The 21,788-nt window shown below is 31.5% G+C and overlaps 2 protein-coding genes across 10 annotated transcripts in view; one reads left to right on the forward strand and one right to left on the reverse strand.

Annotated features, from left to right (window-relative positions):
- The window catches only part of LOC148274299 (cytochrome P450 9e2-like), a 48,007-nt gene that overhangs the window by 22,943 nt on the left and 3,276 nt on the right, over positions 1 to 21,788 (reverse strand). The window contains exons 1-3 of one of the 2 annotated variants that reach the window (XM_088237319.1): positions 6,561 to 6,700; positions 3,065 to 3,285; positions 126 to 289 (exon numbers count right to left, since the gene is read on the reverse strand). In XM_088237319.1, coding sequence (XP_088093445.1) covers positions 126 to 289; positions 3,065 to 3,282 — 382 coding nt within the window. In that variant the 5' untranslated portion in view covers positions 3,283 to 3,285; positions 6,561 to 6,700. Of the gene's footprint in view, positions 1 to 125; positions 290 to 3,064; positions 3,286 to 6,560; positions 6,701 to 21,788 lie in introns of those variants that run through there. The other variant, XM_088237320.1, reaches the window with a different exon arrangement.
- LOC148274300 (cytochrome P450 9e2-like) overlaps positions 9,236 to 21,788 on the forward strand; it is a 35,856-nt gene continuing 23,303 nt past the window's right edge. Inside the window, exons 1-4 of one of the 8 annotated variants that reach the window (XM_088237314.1) lie at positions 9,236 to 9,436; positions 12,111 to 12,316; positions 18,848 to 18,937; positions 20,908 to 21,128. In XM_088237314.1, coding sequence (XP_088093440.1) covers positions 20,911 to 21,128 — 218 coding nt within the window. In that variant the 5' untranslated portion in view covers positions 9,236 to 9,436; positions 12,111 to 12,316; positions 18,848 to 18,937; positions 20,908 to 20,910. The other 7 variants (XM_088237310.1, XM_088237315.1, XM_088237313.1 and 4 more) reach the window with 7 other exon arrangements.

The raw sequence follows: 21,788 nt of genomic DNA on the forward strand, positions 1-21,788 counted from the left end.
GTTTTACCGTTTTGGTGTACCGCAAATTGTGCCGGATAATAAATAAATAAATGTGACTCAACCAAACTGGAAAAAATGCACGAGTCCATTTAAGCCATCTACCCTTGATTTGAGATAGAACATACCTTTCATTGAGAAGAGATTGTTCCCAAACAGCGGATCAGCGCCTTCGGGTATGGCTCCAACGTGGTCAGTAAAATGGTCGAAGTCTTTGATACAAACTTGCTTCATCAACTCCAGGTCAGTCACCATTATCATTGGGTTTAAAACCTGCCTGACTCCGTTATATCTACAAAGAAACAAACAGCATTATGAGACCGCAATCTCAACAGAGACGAAGAAAACCACTCACACCTCAACCAGATATATCAAGTAATTATAGTCCTTAAAATTTAACTTGACCAAAATGACAGCTGTCAAACTAATGCCAATAGTGATGGGAAATTACTGATCACTGATCATGCACCGATCAAATCGATTTTATTAGTTTTTTCATGCAAAAATGACTGATTCCGAAAATTTATATAAAAACGCAAAAACAAGCCTATTATAGTGTGTTAAGGACAATTATTCGCCAGAAAATAAGACATTTATACTTTTTTCGTGAACATTAACAAATTGATTATTTTTTTATTCGATCAATTTACATTGATCAATTTGTACATCTCTAACGTTTTTACAAAATGATGTAACCTTGTAAGAACGTCGTTAATAATTAAGTTTATTTTTGTTTTAAAGCTGATTTTGTATAATATTTATGTTAATTTAAATGTCTAGCATTGTATTAAAAAAATTAATTCACATACCAAATACGAATGATTTTTCGTGTGTCAATTTAAATTACTCCTTAGACGTTATATATATATATATATATATATATATATATATATAGTTGGATAATTTATAAAGCGCCATTTTTGTGAAAATCACCTCAAGGGCGCTGTACAATTAATAAATATCCCAGTACGTCTTGCAGCTACAGAGCGCATGGACGGTTGGGATTCTAGTTCCTCGTTTTCAATTAAGATCAATCAAAAATTATAGCAGATAGGAGCTACATTACAGGACGTCTTGCAGCTACAGAGCGCATAGACAGTTAGAAATTTAGCCCCCATTTACACATTTTAAAAATTGACAAATAAATTTAGTGTATTAAAAAAAAATAATATGAATAATTAAAAGGAGTAAGATTACAACGCGCCTTGCAGCTACTAAGCGCATAGATGATTGGAATTCTAGACCCCGTTCACAAAATGTAGGTATTTTAAAGTTGATATATGAAAGCTAGATAACCAATCATCGTGCAGCTACAAAGCGCATGGACGAGAGGAATTCCAGCAAAGTTAAAACAATATCAATAAATTTATAAAAACAACTTACTACAAAGTTATGTCGCCACTTTTTTTTTACAACATGGGATCACATTTCATGTATAAGTAGCAAATGCATTACATAAAAAAATATTCTTTTTCCATCTGTCGCATTGTCAAAGAAAACAAAATGGACATTTGTTAGTGTTGCCAGGATGGTAAAAAAATTGCGCTGCTTTGCTCATATAGTAAAATCTTCTAAAGCAACTTTGGTTTTTATGCCCCAATGTCCAGAATGTGTAGATTAGTCAATTCATCACACGACTTGGAATTTTTGGGGATAGATCTTCCGGCTTTTCGTAGATCTCTTCGCGACTAAACAGTGTGGGAAAAAGTTGGATTGGCATGGTTTAGCTCAAATTTTTAGGTCTTTCGTTTTTTTGAATATATTGTATACAATTATTATTTTGCCCTTGTTCTTTGCTAAATAGTTTTATGTTCTTTTTGTTCAGTTTCTTGCATTTATGTTTCTTCATGTAACTCTTGTAAATTGACTTAGGCCGTATATATAATAAATAAATAAATAATGAGAGAACTAATGAAAATTGGACCTCTTGGATTAAACAACGCCGTGGTGGACATTTGACCGACATTATCTTTAAAACATCAAATATTATTTAACATGACATAAAAATATCCGTGTCATGTAAAATAAAATTCGTTTTATTTTTAATGTTTAAAATTCATTTAATTAAATTGCTTACTCTTATTAAATGACCCTTTACTTATCTACTCTGTTGTGTCAATCAATGTTTCCACGCGTACAATAAAATTTTAGAGAAATTGAAAAACAGATTTTTTAAAAATATATATCTTACTTTTTATTTTTTATTTATATCCCTACAGAGATGAGGTAGAATTTTTTTCAATTCAAGATTCAGGATTATGGATATTCGAGCGTTTACAGGGCTTATGACCTGTCATTGGCTGGGTTAAGTGGCCACTTTATGTAGGTACTACAACATTCCCCATTACGCTTATTTAGCGAATATCCACACCAGGTAACATTTTTGGTTTTTGTATACATGCTACGAATCAAGAACCCATCCACAAGCGAGTTGGAAGCGCCATCTATGCATTGATATTGAAGTTCAGTATTTAATTAGCAGATTACTTTATTTTATGTAGTTAAGACTCATCAGCCGAGTTAAATTAAGTACTAGTAAACGCCTGCAGATGACTCTGCAATTTATTTTTACTTATATTTTTACCAGATTTTTTATAACATTTTTTGGTTCGTGTAAATAAGCGTAATGGGGAATGTTGTAATTCCTACATAAAGTGGCCACTTAACCCAGCCAATGACAGGTCATAAGCCCTGTAAACGCTCGAATATCCATAATCCTGAATCTTGAATTGAAAAAAATTCTACCTCATCTCTGTAGGGATATAAATAAAAATATATACCTACTCCCGTCTTGGGAGAAAATCCAGATTTGTGTGCAGGTACACGAACCAAAAAATGTTATATATCTTACATTATATTTTTCGTGATTTGGCAATATTACGCGGCGACTTCACGCATGCGCGCGGCTAAAGTGGGGCAAAGTGGGAGGTTTTTTGGACACAGTCCGATGTATTCAAATATGACTCTACGCTCCTTCTGGACTAGTCTTAATTTTTGGTTTCTAGATATACATACACGACTTGTGAATAATCGGGTTTTATTTTAGCATAAAATACATCATAATTACCTTTCTTCTGGGAAAGCATTATAACTTCTGTGAATCAAGTCTTTAAAGTGCTCTTTCCTAATTAATATTTTCATCATATGCCCAACCAAGGGAAAGGCATTGGGGAGGCTCTTGATTCCTTTTTTCTTGAAGTACGTGTCCTCCCGTTTCCCATACAGGTAGAGAGCAGTGACTACTCCTATCACTACCAGGATAATGTCCCAAATCTCGACAGACATCGCCTGGAACATATTATATCATAGTAAGTAAAGACAGCGCAGCATGACATACACATCGTGGTTTGACATTCAAAAAGGACATTTTAGAGATAGTAATATAGAATACAGGGCTTATGACCTGTCAACGGCTGGTTTAAGTGGCCACTTTACACACTGTGTAACATTCACCATTCTGCCCATATTTTAACATTTATATTTCTTCAATTCTTTCATCTGTTGATGTTTTTGAAATTAAAGATCTGAAACCTTTATTTATGCGGGTAAGATTCATCTAATTGAATTATTTCACCTACATACTAGGCAACGCCTGAAAATGTTATTTTTAAAATTTCTATACTGCTTTATGGACCCCTGATAAACATTCCCTCGCTAGACTTAACTTTGAATCCGTAATTAATTAATAAGGCTAAAAAAACCACGACACTATTAGGAACATTATTTTTTATAAGCAATAAATATCACGACACAATAAGTCAAATTATTTTATTTAAATCCCTCATTATCTAATCTAATCAAATCACGACACAAAAACTTACATTCTTTTTTTTAATCCGTAATTATTTAAGCTAAAAAATTAAAAAATCACGACCCCATTAGTAAATTGTATTTTTTGAATCGGTAATCATCTAAGCTAAAAAATCACGACACTATTAGGAATATTATTGTATTAAAATTAATAAATATTTAAGCTAAAAAAATCGTGACACTATTAGAAAAAATATTTTTTAAAACCAATAAATATTTAAGCTGTATATTTACACTATTAGTAAAATTATTTAAATCCGTAATGAAATAATTAAGCTGAAAAAATCTCGACACCATTAGTAAAATTATTTGATTTGAATCGGTAATTATTTATGCCAAATAAAATGACGACACTTTCAGTAAAACTTTTTTATTTAAATCGGTAATAATCCAAGTTAAAAAAGTCACGGCACTATTGCTAAAATTATTTTAATCCGTAATTATTTAAGCTAAAAAAATCACGACCCCATTAGTAAATTGTATTTTTTGAATCGGTAATCATCTAAGCTAAAAAATCACGACACTATTAGGAATATTATTGTATTTAAATTAATAAATATTTAAGCTAAAAAAATCATGACACTATTAGACACATTATTTTTTAAAACCAATAAATATTTAAGCTATAAATATCACGACACTATTAGCAAAATTATTTCAATCCGTAATTGATTGATTAAGCTAAAAAAATCTCGACACTGTAAGTAAAATTATTTGATTTAAATCGGTAATTATTTATGCCAAATAAAATGACGACACTTTCAGTAAAACTATTTTATTTAAATCGGTAATTATCTAAGTTTTAAAAGTCACGACACTATTAGTGAACTTATTTAAATCCGTAATGAATAATTTAAATTAAAAAAATTTCGACACCATTAGTTAAATTATTTGATTTGAATGGGTAATTATTTATGCCAAATAAAATGACGATACTTTCAGTAAAACTATTTTATTTGAATCGATAATTATCCAAGTTAAAAAAGTCACGCCACTGTTGCTAAAATCATTTTAATCCGTAATTATTTAAGTTTGAATAATTACGACCCTATAAGTAAAAAAAATAAATTAATCGGTAATTATCTAAGCTAAAAAATCACGACACAATAAATAACATTATTGTAATGAAATTAATAAATATTTAAGCTAAAAAAATCATGACACTATTAGACACATTATTTTTTAAAACCAATAAACATTTAAGCTATAAATATCACGACACTATTAGCAAAATTATTTCAATCCGTAATTGATTGATTAAGCTAAAAAAATCTCGACACTGTAAGTAAAATTATTTGATTTAAATCGGTAATTATTTATGCCAAATAAAATGACGACACTTTCAGTAAAACTATTTTATTTAAATCGGTAATTATCTAAGTTTTAAAAGTCACGACACTATTAGTGAACTTATTTAAATCCGTAATGAATTAATTAAATTAAAAAAATTTCGACACCATTAGTAAAATTATTTGATTTGAATGGGTAATTATTTATGCCAAATAAAATGACGACACTTTCAGTAAAACTATTTTATTTAAATCGGTAATTATCGAAGTTAAAAAAAGTCACGACACTATTAGTAAAATTATTTTAATCCGTAATTTTTTAAGCTAAAAAAAATCACGACCCCATTAGTAAATTATATTTTTTGAATCGGTAATCATCTAAGCTAAAAAATCACGACACTATTAGGAATATTATTGTATTAAAATTAATAAATATTTAAGCTAAAAAAATCGTGACACTATTAGAAAAAATATTTTTTAAAACCAATAAATATTTAAGCTGTATATTTACACTATTAGTAAAATTATTTAAATCCGTAATGAATTGATTAAGCTAAAAAAATCTCGACACCATTAGTAAAATTATTTGATTTGAATGGGTAATTATTTATGCCAAATAAAATGACGACACTTTCAGTAAAACTATTTTATTTAAATCGGTAATTATCTAAGTTTTAAAAGTCACGACACTATTAGTGAACTTATTTAAATCCGTAATGAATTAATTAAGCTAAAAAAATCTCGACACCATTAGTAAAATTATTTGATTTGAATCGGTAGTTATTTATGCCAAATAAAATGACGACACTTTCAGTAAAACTATTTTATTTAAATCGGTAATTATCGAAGTCAAAAAAAGTCACGACTCTATTAGTAAAATTATTTTAATCCGTAATTATTTAAGCTAAAACAATCACGACCTTATTAGTTTTTTTTAGTGGGTAATTATATAAGCTAAAAAATCACGACACTACTAGGAACATTATTGTATTAAAATCACAAATATTTAAGCTAAAAAAATCATAACACTATTTGAAATATTAATTTTAAAACCTGTCAATATTTACGCTATAAATATCACGACATAATTAGTAATATTATTTAATTTTAATTCGTTATTATCTAAGCTAAACTAATCGCGATACAATTAGTAACATTATTTTATTAAAATCCGTAAATATTTTAGCCATAAAAATCACGAAAGTAAAGTAAATTCATTTTATTTTAATCCGTAGTAATTCCAGCTAAAAAATCAGGGCAGCTTTGGTAAAATTGTTTGTGTTATCGGTCAAATCATTTTTCAAATTGCTAATTGATTCCCTTATCTAAAAAACATACACGCGCGTGCAGATTGAAATAAATGATGAAATTTACGTTGCGCTGACGTAATACCCGTGTCGCTGCAGTGCCCTATGCATCACCGGGTGCGACTGTGGAGATTATGATGACTGTACAAATACTTACCGGCGTATTTCTTGCGTTTGTTGATTGTTTATGTAACTGCGCACTAAGGCACCGAATAAGCTAGCAAGCTGACCGCACTGCGCAGGTCTAAGATAATAACTAATTGTGTGATTATCCGAGTAAACGCTACAGCATTTTCCCACACCGAGCTCCTACCAATCAATGATTTGATTACTCTGTATTACGTCATGATTAGTATATCTTTATTATGTGTTTTTATATTTTATACCACGCCGCAGATGATCAAGTCCTGTGTTTTGAAAAAGAATTAAAAATTCAAATTCAAATCATGATTATAGTCCTTAAAATATGGCTGGATTAGAATGACAGCTGTCAAACATATTTCATTGGTGATGGGAAATTACTGATCACTGATCAATTGATTTTATTAGTTATTTCATGCAATCATGAAACTCTTTTTCCGAAAATTGATATAAAAAACGAAAAAACAAGCCTATTATGGTGTGTTTAACATAATTGTTCACCAAAAAATGAGACATTTATACTTTTTTCATGAACAACATCAAACAAATATTGTTTTTATTCGATCAATTTACATTGATCAATGTGTCCCATCTCTAACGTTTTTGCAAAATGTGAGAACGTCGTTAATAATTAGGTTTATTTTAAATTTATTTCAACAGAGAGGGAAAAAGTTTTCGAGAAGGGAATATGGAAGTCTAGGCATTTACAGGGCTTATGACCTGTCATTGGCTGGTTTGAGTGGCCACTTTATACACTGTGTAACATTCACCATTCTGCCCATGTTTGAACATCCACATTTCCTCAACTCTTCCATCTGTTGACTTTTGTGAAGTAAAAGAGCTGAAACCTTTATCACATGGGTGAGATTCATACGGCTGAACCAAATCACCTACTAGGCAACGCCTGGAAACAATTTTCCAATTTTTATACTTCTTCTTTTACCAGGTAGTAATTCAACAATGTTTGATTATGTCCAAATGCTTGCAGACTGGCTGGATTTCCTCCCTAGGGAGTTGTTCGTATTTAAATTTATTTCAACAGAGAGGGAAAAAGTTTTCGAGAAGGGAATATGGAAGTCTAGGCATTTACAGGGCTTATGACCTGTCATTGGTGAATGTTACACAGTGTGTAAAATGGCCTCTCAAACCAGCCAATGACAGGTCATAAGCCCTGTAAATGCCTAGACTTCCATATTCCCTTCTCGAAAACTTTTTCCCTCTCTGTTGAAATAAATTTAAATACGAACAACTCCCTAGGGAGGAAATCCAGCCAGTCTGCAAGCATTTGGACATAATCAAACATTGTAGGTTTATTTTAGTTTTAAAGCTGATTTTATATATTAATGTTGATTTAATAAAAAGATAAATTAACACGCCAGATACAAATGATTTTTCGTGTGTCAATATAAATAACTCCTTTGACGTTACTACAAAGTTATGTCGTCACTTTTTCTGACAACTGTCATTCTAATCATGTTACATTTTAAGGACTATAGTTTTTCACTTTTGTTTTTATAGTTTACTCTTGTGTGTATAATTGTTTTTTTAAATTTATTATTGTTTAGTATTAATATTTATATAAACCATGAAGTAAACTGTTTAACTTTTCTTTTAAAACAATATTTGAGTTTGTCCAAATGATTGTAGACAAAAGACTGGATTTCACCCCCTCGGCAGCCATTAAGATTAACAAATCACAACAGGGATGGAGAATACCTTAAAGTAGGGAATATGAAATTCTAGGCATTTACAGGGCTTCTGACCTGTCATTGGCTGCCAATGAAAGTGGCCACTTAAACCAGCCATTGACAGGACATAAGCCCTGTAGATGCCTAGACTTCTATATGACCTTTTCTTAAATGTTCTTCATCTCTGTTGTAATATATGTTAATTGTTATCTTTTATTTGTCATCTTAGAAATGTTTCTTATTTACTTTTTTGCATTTAAAAAAAAAAATTTTTACTTTAACTAATTTGTTTAGTTTGAATTATTCAGTTAAATTACATATATTACAACAGAGATGAAGAACATTGAAGAAAAGGTAATATTATTATAATTAAATGTTCTTCATCTCTGTTGTAATATGTTAATATAAACAGCTCCCCAGGGAGTTGAATCCAGTCCTAGTCTACAAAAATTTGGACAAACTCAAAATATTGTTGATAAATTACCTGGTCCATGAAGAAGTATAGAAATTGAAAAAATAACATTCTCAGGCGTTGCCTAGTATGTAGGTGAATTAATTCAATTAGATGAATCTCACCCGCATAAATAAAGGTTTCAGCTCTTTAACTTCACAAACATCAACAGATGAAAGAATTGAATGAATATAGATGTTCAAATATAGGCAGAATGGTGAATGTTACACAGTGTGTAAAGTGGCCACTTAAACCAGCCATTGACAGGTCATCAGCCCTGTAGATGCCTAGACTTATATATTACCTTTTCTTAAATGTTCTTCATCTCTGTTGTAGTATGTTAATAAATTACATAGTTATATTTCATATTAATTATTACATAATGAATTGTTCACTGCTGAGATTATTTCTGTAAAACTTTTTGTTGAAAAAGGTTCTTTGAACCGTTGATATATAAATAAATAAATAAACTATATTGACACACTTTATCAATTGGATTCGTTTGAAACGGGTTTCTGATATTATGTTACAGAGAATGTTGCAAAATCAGGCGTCATTATTAGTTAACACAGCGTGAGAGACACAGTCTCGCGACAACAACTGTAATGTCGTGGTATGGGCAGCTAGGCGGTCGATAAAATGCCACATTTAATTTTATTTATTTGGATAACCAACAGCTTTAATTATCTCATATTTATATAACAAAACAAATAACAAATAAGCCAATTACGGGTTTTCACAAGTCGCATCACAGTAAGTTAAAAAAGATCATTTAAATAGTTGTATTATTTGCATGTACTATAAATATATTGTTTCGCGTACATTTAATGCAAAAGGTAAGTAACGTGACTTTGACACAACATAATCCATAAAATACCATTGCTTGTAAACACCTCTGTTGCTCGAGTGCGTGTTAATGCCTTTTTTTATTAAATGGGATTTACTTATTAATATATCAGCTAGGGTAAATTACGGAGACAATGCCATAGATTACATTCAAGTAAAACGGACGGGTGATATTTGAATGGTAAAAGGTCGAGTCACCCCAGCAGAACATAACGTTAGAACCAAAGCGTACTCGGTGACGTTGATTTGCGATGAAGTCTAGGAAATAATAGATTCCTGTAAGTGTGAAGACTGTCCAGCATCTCAAGGTCAGTTGCCATTTTGTAAATGCAATAAATTTCACAAATAAATATGGTAGGTTTTCATACAGCAATTTTTTAGTAATTTTATTTTTTATTCATATAGAAAACCAACAGATCCACAAATTAAACTAAGTAACATAAGTACAGAAATATAATACAAATATAAGCAATAACGTTCAAAGAATAAACTATTTTAGTATTGTAGTACCTGTCAAGCTTTATAAGTGCTAATTTCAGTACCTACTGTTAGTAAATGTTTATAGTCTACAGTCTACATCATAAAATATAGTATTTTGTACTGAACAAGACCTACGGAAAAAAGAATAGTGGTTTGTTTTTTTTAACATCTCGTTTCATAACGTTCAAATGCGTTCAAGCATTTTTTCTGCATTTTTTCATTAGGTACTAGGAATGGCCAAAAAAGCTTTATTTTGCGTCTTCACCGTAGTGTTTGTGCACATCGGAACTAAACAGTACTTGTATCTTATAACTAAAGACATTTTATGCGCGTTAATTAGTTAAAACAGTGTAAAACAACCGATTATAACAAAAACAACACGTAGGCTCTACAAATTCGTATGAATTTGTTTGAACGGTCAGTCAAATTCGTAACGCGTGACGTCACAAGCCCATACGGCATCCGAACGGTCGTTTTGGCGCCAATTCAAAGTATAGTTTTAAAACCGCTCTGAAAAATTAACGCGTGGACATAAAAAAATAAAAACTGTACAGTTACCATCGTAATTTTTTTTTTTTTTTTGCAAAATAAAAAAAAACGTGAAAATACCCTATTAGGTATATTAGATGCTTGGATTTATTTTGAGAGTAGCGTCAAATTTCAAAAATGTATTTACTGGTACTGCTCATTAGTAAGGAGTAGACTTGAATACAACTCTACGGTTTGGTCTCCGCTACTATGAAATTCATTCACACGCTATCAAAAGGTACAAAATAAATTATTGCGTTTTATAAATTATATATTGAAAATACCCGTAGAATCCTTAAATTATGATTTCCTTAGAAATGAAATGAGATTACTTGAATTATCTGATCGTAGAGTTATAGCTTATTTATTATTCTTATTTAAAATAATTAAATTGATAATTGACAGCCCTGTAGCTCAATCACAAATAACTATCGACGCGCTTAAAAACATGCTAAGCATTTGAGCGATCACAATGAACAATATTGAACATGATAAAGTTATCGCAGTCATAAGTCAACGCGTGTGTAATCTCTAAGTCAACGCTCGTGTCAGTTTGTTTTTTGTTTTCCTAGTAAATAAATACAGTTCATTGGCGAAAAATCGGAGTTTACTATAAAAAATAATACAATATATTGCATTTGCAAAATAGTAAGGAGTATTTAATACGAAAAAGTGAAAATTTAATTACAATTTCTATGGTCAATATTTTGAGTTTGTCCAAATTTTTGTAGACAAGAACTGGATTCAACTCCCCGGGGAGCTGTTTATATTAACATATTACAACAGAGATGAAGAACATTTAAGAAAGGGTAATATAGAAGTCTAGGCATCTACAGGGCTTATGCCCTGTCAATGGCTGGTTTAAGTGGCCACTTTACACACTGTGTAACATTCACCATTCTGCCTAGATTTGAACATCTATATTCCTTCAATTCTTTAATCTGTTTATGTATGTAAAGTTAAAGAGCTGAATCCTTTATTTATGCGGGTTAGATTCATCCAATTGAATTATTTCACCTACATACTAGACTAGGCAACGCCTGAAAACGCCTGGCGGCCTCCGTGGTGTAGTGGTCAAGAGGCTTGACTCACGCACGGAAGGTTCCGGGTTCGATTCCCGGTGAGAACACACAAATTAAAAAAATGTGATTTTTCTCCAGCCTGGGTGCTCTGTGATGTAATTCACCACTGTAATTAGGCCTCCTGGCCTGTTAAAAAAAAAAAAAAAATGTAAAAATGTAAAAAAAATAATGTAAAATCTTCATTTTTTTTTTTTTTGCTTCTTCATGGACCAGGTGGATTTTCATTATTGTTCATTGTGATCGCTCAAATGCTAAGCATGTTTTTAACTCTAGTGTGGCTGTGATGTCACACCAGTCGACATATGACACAAGACTTGATATATCTCTCTTATTTTTTTAAATGATGAATTCGTATTTTTTGTAATCTTCAAATGGACATTTTCACACCCGATTTGGAAAAAAAATGCTTAACTATGCCAAACGTTAATACAAAAAATATTTATCCTTGCTACGCGAAAAATGACCGCTAATTCAGCAACACATCTTTACAGATACAATAGAGAGTACGAAGATAGAAATCATTACAAGACAGAGACGCCGTTCTGCGGCGGGTGTTGTCTAAAACAGATTCAGTCTTCAGTCGGTTGATGACGCTGACGGGGAACGCACGCGCGTAACATGAGCGGTGTATTTGTGATTTTATTTCTTTATTTATATGTTTTTTCGCATAAATGATGGAATAGGAATTAATAAACAGGTATGTCTATTTGTTTTTATTTGCAAATGTCTGAACTTTACAATATTCCGGCTTTTACTAGTGGTAATACGATGTTACATCACCGCGCGTAAAGGGATTATTTACCACAGTCTTTTAAGAGTTAAGCGCGTCGAAAGTTATTTGTGATTGAGCTACTGGCCGCCTGTCCCGTTTGGACAACCGTCTGCCTAACATCCTGTATATGTGGACGTCGTAAAAATATATTATACCAAGATAAATAAAATCAGAAATAAACGAATATATTTTTGACCAATGTGGTTTCATCGCTTTCGCGACATCTTCGAGACTGGTATCTTTATTAAAGAGTTAAATGTATTTATACAAAACAGAGGTAAGGATAGATAATTCAAAGTTATATGTAAGTAAATTAAATAAAGTTACTTTTATCTTAAGGATCATTATCAACAAATTTTCTTTGGGTTAACTAATGAGTTGATATAATGCTATTTTAATGAGTAAGTATTTTATTTTATTTTTAGTGTCCCATCCTTCGTGAGTGTGGTTTTGTAAATAATGATTTTTGAAAAACAAAGGGTAAAAAGTCATTAGTAAAATTATATTACAATGGGTAAAGTAATGGGGAATGCACGCGTGTTATCTGTTCATTAAGTAATTCTACGCCGGGTTTATTTTTCAATCTATTAATTTCGAGAATTACTAATTTGTCAAGTTTATGGCCTTTAGGTGCAATATGAATTATTTTTACATTATTTTTTAATTCAAAGGAATGTTTATTTTCTATTAATTGATTGGCAAAATTTGAATTCTCTGAATTATTAGACCATGATTGTATGTGCTCTTTTATGCGTGTTTTAAAGGCTCTACCCGTTTGGCCTACGTAGCGTGTATTTTTACAGTTGTTACAATTAAGAAGGTAAGTTTTTTTAACATTTTTTGGTTCGTGTACCTGCACACAAATCTGGATTTTCTCCCAAGACGGGAGTAGGTATATATTTTTATTTATATCCCTACAGTGATGAGGTAGAATTTTTTCAATTTCAAGGTTCAGGATTATGGATATTCGAGCTTTTACAGGGCTTATGACCTGTCGTTGGCTGGGTTAAGTGGCCACTTTATGTAGGTACTACAACATTCCCCATTACGCTTATTTAGCGAATATCCACACCAGGTAACATTTTTGGTTTTTGTATATATGCTACGAATCAAGAACCCATCCACAAGCGAGTTGGAAGCGCCATCTATGCATTGATATTGAAGTTAAGTATTTAATTAGCAGATTACTTTATTTTATGTAGTTAAGACTCATCAGCCGAGTTAAATTAAGTACAAGTAAACGCCTGCAGATGACTCTGCAATTTATTTTTACTTATATTTTTACCAGATTTTTTATAACATTTTTTGGTTCGTGTAAATAAGCGTAATGGGGAATGTTGTAGTACCTACATAAAGTGGCCACTTAACCCAGCCAATGACAGGTCATAAGCCCTGTAAACGCTCGAATATCCATAATCCTGAATCTTGAATTGAAAAAAATTCTACCTCATCTCTGTAGGGATATAAATAAAAATAAGAAGGTTAGTTCCTGAGTTGAAAAAATTAACTTTTTTGTCTTTATTATTTACCAACAAATTAGCTAAGGAATTATTGTTGTAAAAGGCTGCAGTGCATTTATTTTTATTTATATATTTTATTATTTTATTTTATATATTTTATATTTATATATTTTATTTATAATTGTTTATCAGTTCGCAGATCCGTGTTATACGTGCATTACACATATAAATAGGTAAATTAATCTTTATTGCTGGTCATCCTATGAACGATAGTCAGTGTCGTCACAAGGCCAATTGAAGGCGGTTATTTATTAACCCGACCAAAAAATCTCTAACATATCGTATTCAATGAAACAGTTGGAAAAAACTTTACTAAGTGAGTCCGTTTTTAAAGCAAATTTAAAAACTATAAAATAGTGTCGTGTTTTTGTCAAAATTGACAAAATGTTTCATGTTTGTTTGTGAAAATTCTCGTTGCACGTTCATTGTAATTTATTAAAGAAATAAAATACTTAAATCTGTATTTAAACAGACATTTTAAATTAAATAACGTTTATGAGTGTGAAAATGATCATCAAATTTGCATATCATTCGGATAAATTTTATTTACCAGATATTTTAACAATAATATAAAAATATAATATAATAGTTTAGTAAAGAAGATAACAATTACTTTATCTACTACACACACAGCTTGCTTGCTTTTTTTTGCATTACAAGTACACTACCATGTACTTGTAAAGTTCTCAATCTGAACGGTTTGTCCCGCCTTTATATGAATTTTTAAATATTTTTTTCAATCTTTATTCAATAAAATACACACATTTTTACAATATTAATACATTACAAAATGAAAACAAAGTATAAAAACAATTTTTTTCCCGATATTAAAATATATTAAATAATAGTTGCTCAGACATTAGTTTTAATTAAGAAAATAATTAACATGTACTATTTTGTTTTTGATGCTTTGAAAAATAAAAAAATATTATTAGGAAAATAGAAAAGAAAAACTCTTAAAAAAACGTTTAAAATATTTAAGGAAAATAGAGAAAAATAATTCAATTAAAATTGAAGAATAGAATAAATGTATATACTTATAATATAATAAAATTTGGACTAACACTTAACGTGGCAAGAACAGACTACTATAGTCCTTAAAATATAGCTTGATTAGAATGACAGCTGTCAAATTAATTTCATTATTGATGGGAAATTACTGATCACTGATCACTGATCAAATCGATTTTATCAGCTTTTCATGCAATCATGAAACTCTGTTCCCGAAAATTGATATAAAAAATGCAAAAACAAGCCTATTATAGTGTGTTTAACACAATTATTCACCAAAAAATAAGACATTTATACTTAAATCAAATAAATTATTTTTTTATTCGATCAATTTACATTGATCAATTTGTCCAACTCTAACGTTTTGCAAAATGATGTAACCCTGTAAGAACGTCGTTAATACGTCGGTTTATTTTAGTTTTAAAGCTGATTTTATACATTAATGTTGATTTATGTGTCAAGCATTGTATTTAAAAATAATTGACACGCCAGATACGAATGATTTTTTGCGTGTCAATATAAATAACTCCTTTGACGTTACTACAAAGTTATGTCGTCACTTTTTCTGACAAATGTCATTCTAATCAAGCTATATTTTAAAGACTATAGTCTTTTAAATCTATTACCCACAGGTACAGATCTACAGGTAATAGATTTTTCTGGATCATATCTAGTCGGCCTAAACTGGTACAACCTGTTTTAAGGCAGACATTTTTATGCAAAAACAAACGATAACATTGCTGCCTACTCGTTTATTTATTTTACAGTTACACAATATTAATTTATACAATTTATTTTTTATGAATGTATTGTGGTAAATTTTTAGATTTTTCTCGACCTAACCCAGTAACCAATATTTTAAAAAATTATTAAATTGAATCTGGGTCATGGTTTTGCAATGTTTGGGTAACATATTGAATATTTTGGGGCCAAAAAAGCCGAAATTTCTTTGCCCGAATTCAGAGTTTGCGATAGACCCATCCTCTAGTTTGACTTCTAGTAGTGTGGGAGTGTTCCTTTTGGTATTTAGTAGAATAATTTGCTTTCACAAACATTATTATTCTGGAAATATATAATTGCCTTATATCTACGATATCAAACCCGTCAAATAACTTGATGCTGGGGTACCTGAAGGGCTTTTTAAAAATTATTTTAACTATTGATTTTTGAGCAGATTCGAGAGGTTTTAATATTGATTTATTAGTGCCTCCCCATCCTATTATGCCATAAGTTATAATTAAGTTACATAAACAATATTTTGAGTTTGTCCAAATTTTTGTAGACAAGGACTGAATTCAACTCCCTGGGGAGCTGTTTATATTAACATACTACAACAGAGATGAAGAACATTTAAGAGAAGGTAATATAGAAGTCTAGGCATCTACAGGGCTTATGACCTATCAATGGCTGGTTTAAGTGGCCACTTTACACACTGTGTAACATTCACCATTCTGCCTATATTTGAACATCTATATTCCTTCAATTCTTTCATCTGTTGAGGTTTGTGAAGTTGAAGAGCTGAAACCTTTATTTATGCGGGTGAGATTCATCTAATTGAATTATTTCACCTGCATGCTAGGCAACGCCTGAAAATATTATTTTTTCAATTTCTATACTTCTTCATGGACCAGGTAATTTATCAACAATATTTTGAGTTTGTCCGAATTTTTGTAGACAAGGACTGGATTCAACTCCCTGGGGAGCTGTTTATATTAACATACTACAACAGAGATGAAGAACATTTAAGAGAAGGTAATATAGAAGTCTAGGCATCTACAGGGCTTATGACCTATCAATGGCTGGTTTAAGTGGCCACTTTACACACTGTGTAACATTCACCATTCTGCCTATATTTGAACATCTATATTCCTTCAATTCTTTCATCTGTTGAGGTTTGTGAAGTAAAAGAGCTGAAACCTTTATTTATGCGGGTGAGATTCATCTCATTGAATTATTTCACCTGCATGCTAGGCAACGCCTGAAAATATTATTTTTTCAATTTCTATACTTCTTCATGGACCAGGTAATTTATCAACAATATTTTGAGTTTGTCCGAATTTTTGTAGACAAGGACTGGATTCAACTCCCTGGGGAGCTATTTATATTAACATACTACAACAGAGACGAAGAACATTTAAGAGAAGGTAATATAGAAGTCTAGGCATCTACAGGGCTTATGACCTATCAATGGCTGGTTTAAGTGGCCACTTTACACATTGTGTAACATTCACCATTCTGCCTATATTTGAACATCTATATTCCTTCAATTCTTTCATCTGTTTATGTATGTAAAGTTAAAGAGCTGAAACCTTTATTTATGCGGGTGAGATTCATATAATTGAATTATTTCACCTACATACTAGGCAACGCCTGAAAATATTATTTTTTCAATTTCTATACTTCTTCATGGACCAGGTAATTTATCAACAATATTTTGAGTTTGTCCAAATTTTTGTAGACAAGGACTGGATTCATTTCCCTGGGGAGCTGTTTATATTAACATACTACAACAGAGATTAAATGTTCTTCATCTCTGTTGTAGTATAAGTTACATAAGTTACAAACTTTTGTATTTTGCTGTTTTTATACATAAAATATTTATTGAATGAATAGTGATCATTTTCTCCCATACCATCATAGTATGTTTGTTACTTTATTGGTATGTTTTTTTAAATATTTTATTTATAAATCATATAACACAAAGTATTTTACAAGTATAATACGTTGAATTACACTCCCAGGAGTTACAACAACTCAATTCGGGACATAAATAATATTAACATTTAGAAAATAACACATATTGAGAACAACAAAGAAACAAAGCAAGTTTAGCACCTTTACAACTAAATATAGCGCAACAATATATACGCCTAAACCCTTCTCTTACACAAGCAGAATAAATATTTATAAAAAAACGCTTTTAAAAATAAAAAAAAGTAGTGAATCTACTAAGGGAGATAAGGTCATTAACATCACATGCCATGCAGATGATGCTGCCATAGTGATGATGAGAACATATCCATATCAGTTAGTAAAATCTGGATTTTAAATTTCTTTTATTTGAATTGCATTATTTTAAACATTGTATAATAAAAAAAAATATTATTATCCCCAGCATTTCATGTTGTTTCTTGTATTTGGATTGGTTTTTAAAAAAAAATATATCTTTCATTTTCATAAAATAAAATTGTCATCATCATAATTCCTTCTTCGCACTTAATGGTGCATAGGGCACTGCATCGGTACACAAATCGCAGCGCATTATGATAATTTTTGTTATATGAAGGTAAGACGATCAGTCTTACGCTTCAGGTACCTGTCTAGGGACAATGAAATATTATTAAAAAGGGTGTTTTTTACACTAGAATATTTCATAAAATTTTTAATAAGTTAACTTTGTAGGATATTTTGTTTACTATTTTTCTATAAATATTTATTTCATTGCTTTGTAATTATGCTTTATTTTTTTAATGCTCCGTTTTGTTTATGTTTATTGTAAAAAAATAAAGTTAAAAAATATAAAAAAAACACGAACACAGCCTAAAAATTCATAATGTGTTGGTGGATATGTACGCAAATGTAATTTGAAATGAAAAAGTAAAAAAAAAAAACATTTTTAATATGTATTTATCCAATTGTATAATCATTTTTGACAATGGCATATTTTGGTACGTAATTTTTTTATGACTAATGTCGATGCCCACCTTAAAGCCTGATACTTTATGGATCTGGGCTTAGAAAATTTTTAACTCTCGCCTTCCACACATTAGCCAGGCTCTTTATAGACCTGTGTGCTCTCTTTTAAATTGGCAAAAGTAATGTGCGCTGTTCGCTGTATAAGTTGTTACAGCTACACCTTAACTCGCACAACGCCGCAAACATATCACATCATCCATCGCCATTCATCATCATCCTTCTCCTCCAGACGAAATTGTGCCAGCAGTGCTCCTGAAGACCAATTTTGCTGATAGCGTGAGCTGATTGCCGACAAGGAGGAAGACTCATCACCAGAAAAGTCAGTGTTATTACGTGTTAATTTTCTCTGGTCCGAATACATTGTTATGTACTTACATAGTACGTATTGTGTTTAGTTAGCTGGTCAGAGTCCAAGGCGGAGAGGGCGTAATTCCAGTAAAACACGCTTAGTCTTGATTTATACACAACTTTATTCACAAAAAACACACAGGTTCTATTAAATTGTTTGCACCGTGTCGCTGTCGGACAAGGGTACTGGACAGCATATATAAGCCGCAGAGCGAAAGGGGGTCGAGCTGCCACGGATAAACTCGTAGAACGCTCTATCATTGGCTGGACATTTTTATACTTTATTTTTACATCAGTATTTTAAAGTCAAATAACACCCTCGGTATACATACATTTTACATAAAAATGAAGTATGTAGGCATCATCCCCGTGTCCGATTTAATACATAAATAACACAGGAAAAGATCCTACATACTGATTAAAGGGGTGACATACGTTTAAGTGGGATTTAATGAGGCCTGGCACCTTATAATCCTATACATATTTGTGGCTAGAGTCTCGATATTCTAACGCCTGCCCCCGCAAGTGACATAATTAACCGTCTTTATTAAAGGGGCAGCTTATTAGATTACAAAATCGAGACTACTAGCCAAAATAAGCATAATAAACTAACATATAGAAGTGTTCCTAAAACACTGGTGCCGGTCACTCTTATTGAAGCGCCGCGTGTAGCCCTAGCGACGATGTGCAAAGCTCCAGCTGCCATCGGGGTCTAATGATTTCTCTGCGCTCAGTCGAAAATTTTTCCCCGTGCAGCCACAGATTATATAGTACAAGTGCGTGTACATGCGTGCAGCAACCACCTCTGTCTATGAGCCCCAACAAGGTGTAGAAACTGCTAGGTTTGATGATGTTTTAAACGATCGGCACTTGCCGCCGCATTCCACCATTTTTTGCTATACAAGCGGCGATGTCCGATACAATAATATTCTGTTTTTTTAATATTTTTATTTAAATTCACATTCTACTGTTAATAATAATATTTTTAACATCTTTTGTAAAGGTTGTCTGAGTCTTTTGTTTAGTTTTGTCTGGTAGTTTATTGTATAATTTCAGTCCATGGTTTATTAGTCTCGTTTTTTTTTCTCGTTTTAAAAGGTTGTATATGATATTTTTCTGATATTCTTGTATTGTGTCCATGTTTACTACAGTTTTTTTCAAGTTTTAATTCTTCGTCTACAATAACATCACTGGCTAATTTATGAATATATTTTAAGGATTCTAGTTTAACGAGTTCAGTTACATTTAATTGTTTAGTTTGTTTAAAAGTTCTTTAGTTGCTGTTAGATAGGGTAGGTCATATACTAACTTAAATATTTTATTTTGCTGTCTTTGTAGTCTATTTATGTCATTTTGATTTCCTGTTCCCTATAATAGTTGCATATAACATATTTCGTTTCGTTTTTACACATGCTTCATACATTAAAATATTTTCCTTTACCAATAAAGTTCCAAAACAAAGTTTTTGATTTAAAAAAAAGACTCAATAAAGTCGCCACTTTGCTTATTAAACTGTAATTATCCTCAATTATATCTTTTTTATGATCTTCTCACTCGCACACACACATATACACCTTCCCACCCATCCTATCTCACTCACACATACACAAACACCCCGTTTTGACATACATAGTAAAAAAAATTAGGCTCTTATTGGAATACAACTAAAATGACATTTTATACCTTGGCATTATTCTCCCTACTCGTTTTTGTATATATTTATTGTGTTGTATTCTGTTGCCTTCATAAAATATATCAAATAAAACAATGAACACGATGTTACATCACCGCGCGCGAAGGGATTATTTACCACAGTCTTTTAAGAGTTAAGGGGTGACATTACTGCCCTCAATTGGAGAAAACAGGAGCCAGGGGACTCCCTTCTACCTTTCCCTTCGTGGGACATGTGATGAGAATACTTACAATAATAACATGTTCCAGGCAATGTCTGTCGAGAGTTGGGACGTCCTCCTGGTGGTGATAGGAGCAGTCACTGCCCTCTACCTGTACGGGAAATGGGAGGACACGTACTTCAGTAGGAAAGGAGTCAAGAGTTTACCTACTAATATCCCATTTGTTGGACATATGATCTACGTTCTGATGAGGAAGGAACATATGATCGACATGACCAAGAGGATTTACGACTCATTTCCTTCTGAAAAGTAAGTTTTTTCTTAAAAACTTTCGGTATAAGAAAATGTGTATTCAATATTATTAACATATTACAACAGAGATGAAGAACATTTAAGAGAAGGTAATATAGAAGTCTAGGCATCTACGGGGGTTATGACCTGTCAAAGGCTGGTTTAAGTGGCCACTTTACACACTGTGTAACATTCACCATTCTGCCTATATTTAAACATCTATATTCCTTCAATTCTTTCATCTGTTGATGTTTGTGAAGTTAAGGTGAAATAATTCAATTAGATGAATCTCACCCGCATAAATAAAGGTTTCAGCTCTTTAACTTCACAAACATCAACAGATGAAAGAATTGAAGGAATGTAGATGTTTAAAAATAGGCAGAATGGTGAATGTTACACAGTGTGTAAAGTGGCCACCTAAACCAGCCATTGACAGGTCATAAGCCCTGTAGATGCCTAGACTTCTATATTAAGGTAATATAAGAGTCTAGGCATCTACAGGGGTTATGACCTGTCATTGGCTGGTTTAAGTGGCCACTTCACACACTGTGTGTGTAACATTCATTATTCTGCCCATATTTGAACATCAATATTCCTTCAATTCTTTCATCCGTTGATGTTTGTGAAGTCTATATTACTATCTCTGAAATGTTCTTCATCTCTGTTGTAATACGCTTA

Source organism: Micrasema longulum, unplaced genomic scaffold, assembly GCF_059751315.1.
Source record: "Micrasema longulum isolate JH-2025_06_02 unplaced genomic scaffold, ASM5975131v1 h1tg001693l, whole genome shotgun sequence".
NCBI lineage: Eukaryota > Metazoa > Arthropoda > Insecta > Trichoptera > Brachycentridae > Micrasema > Micrasema longulum.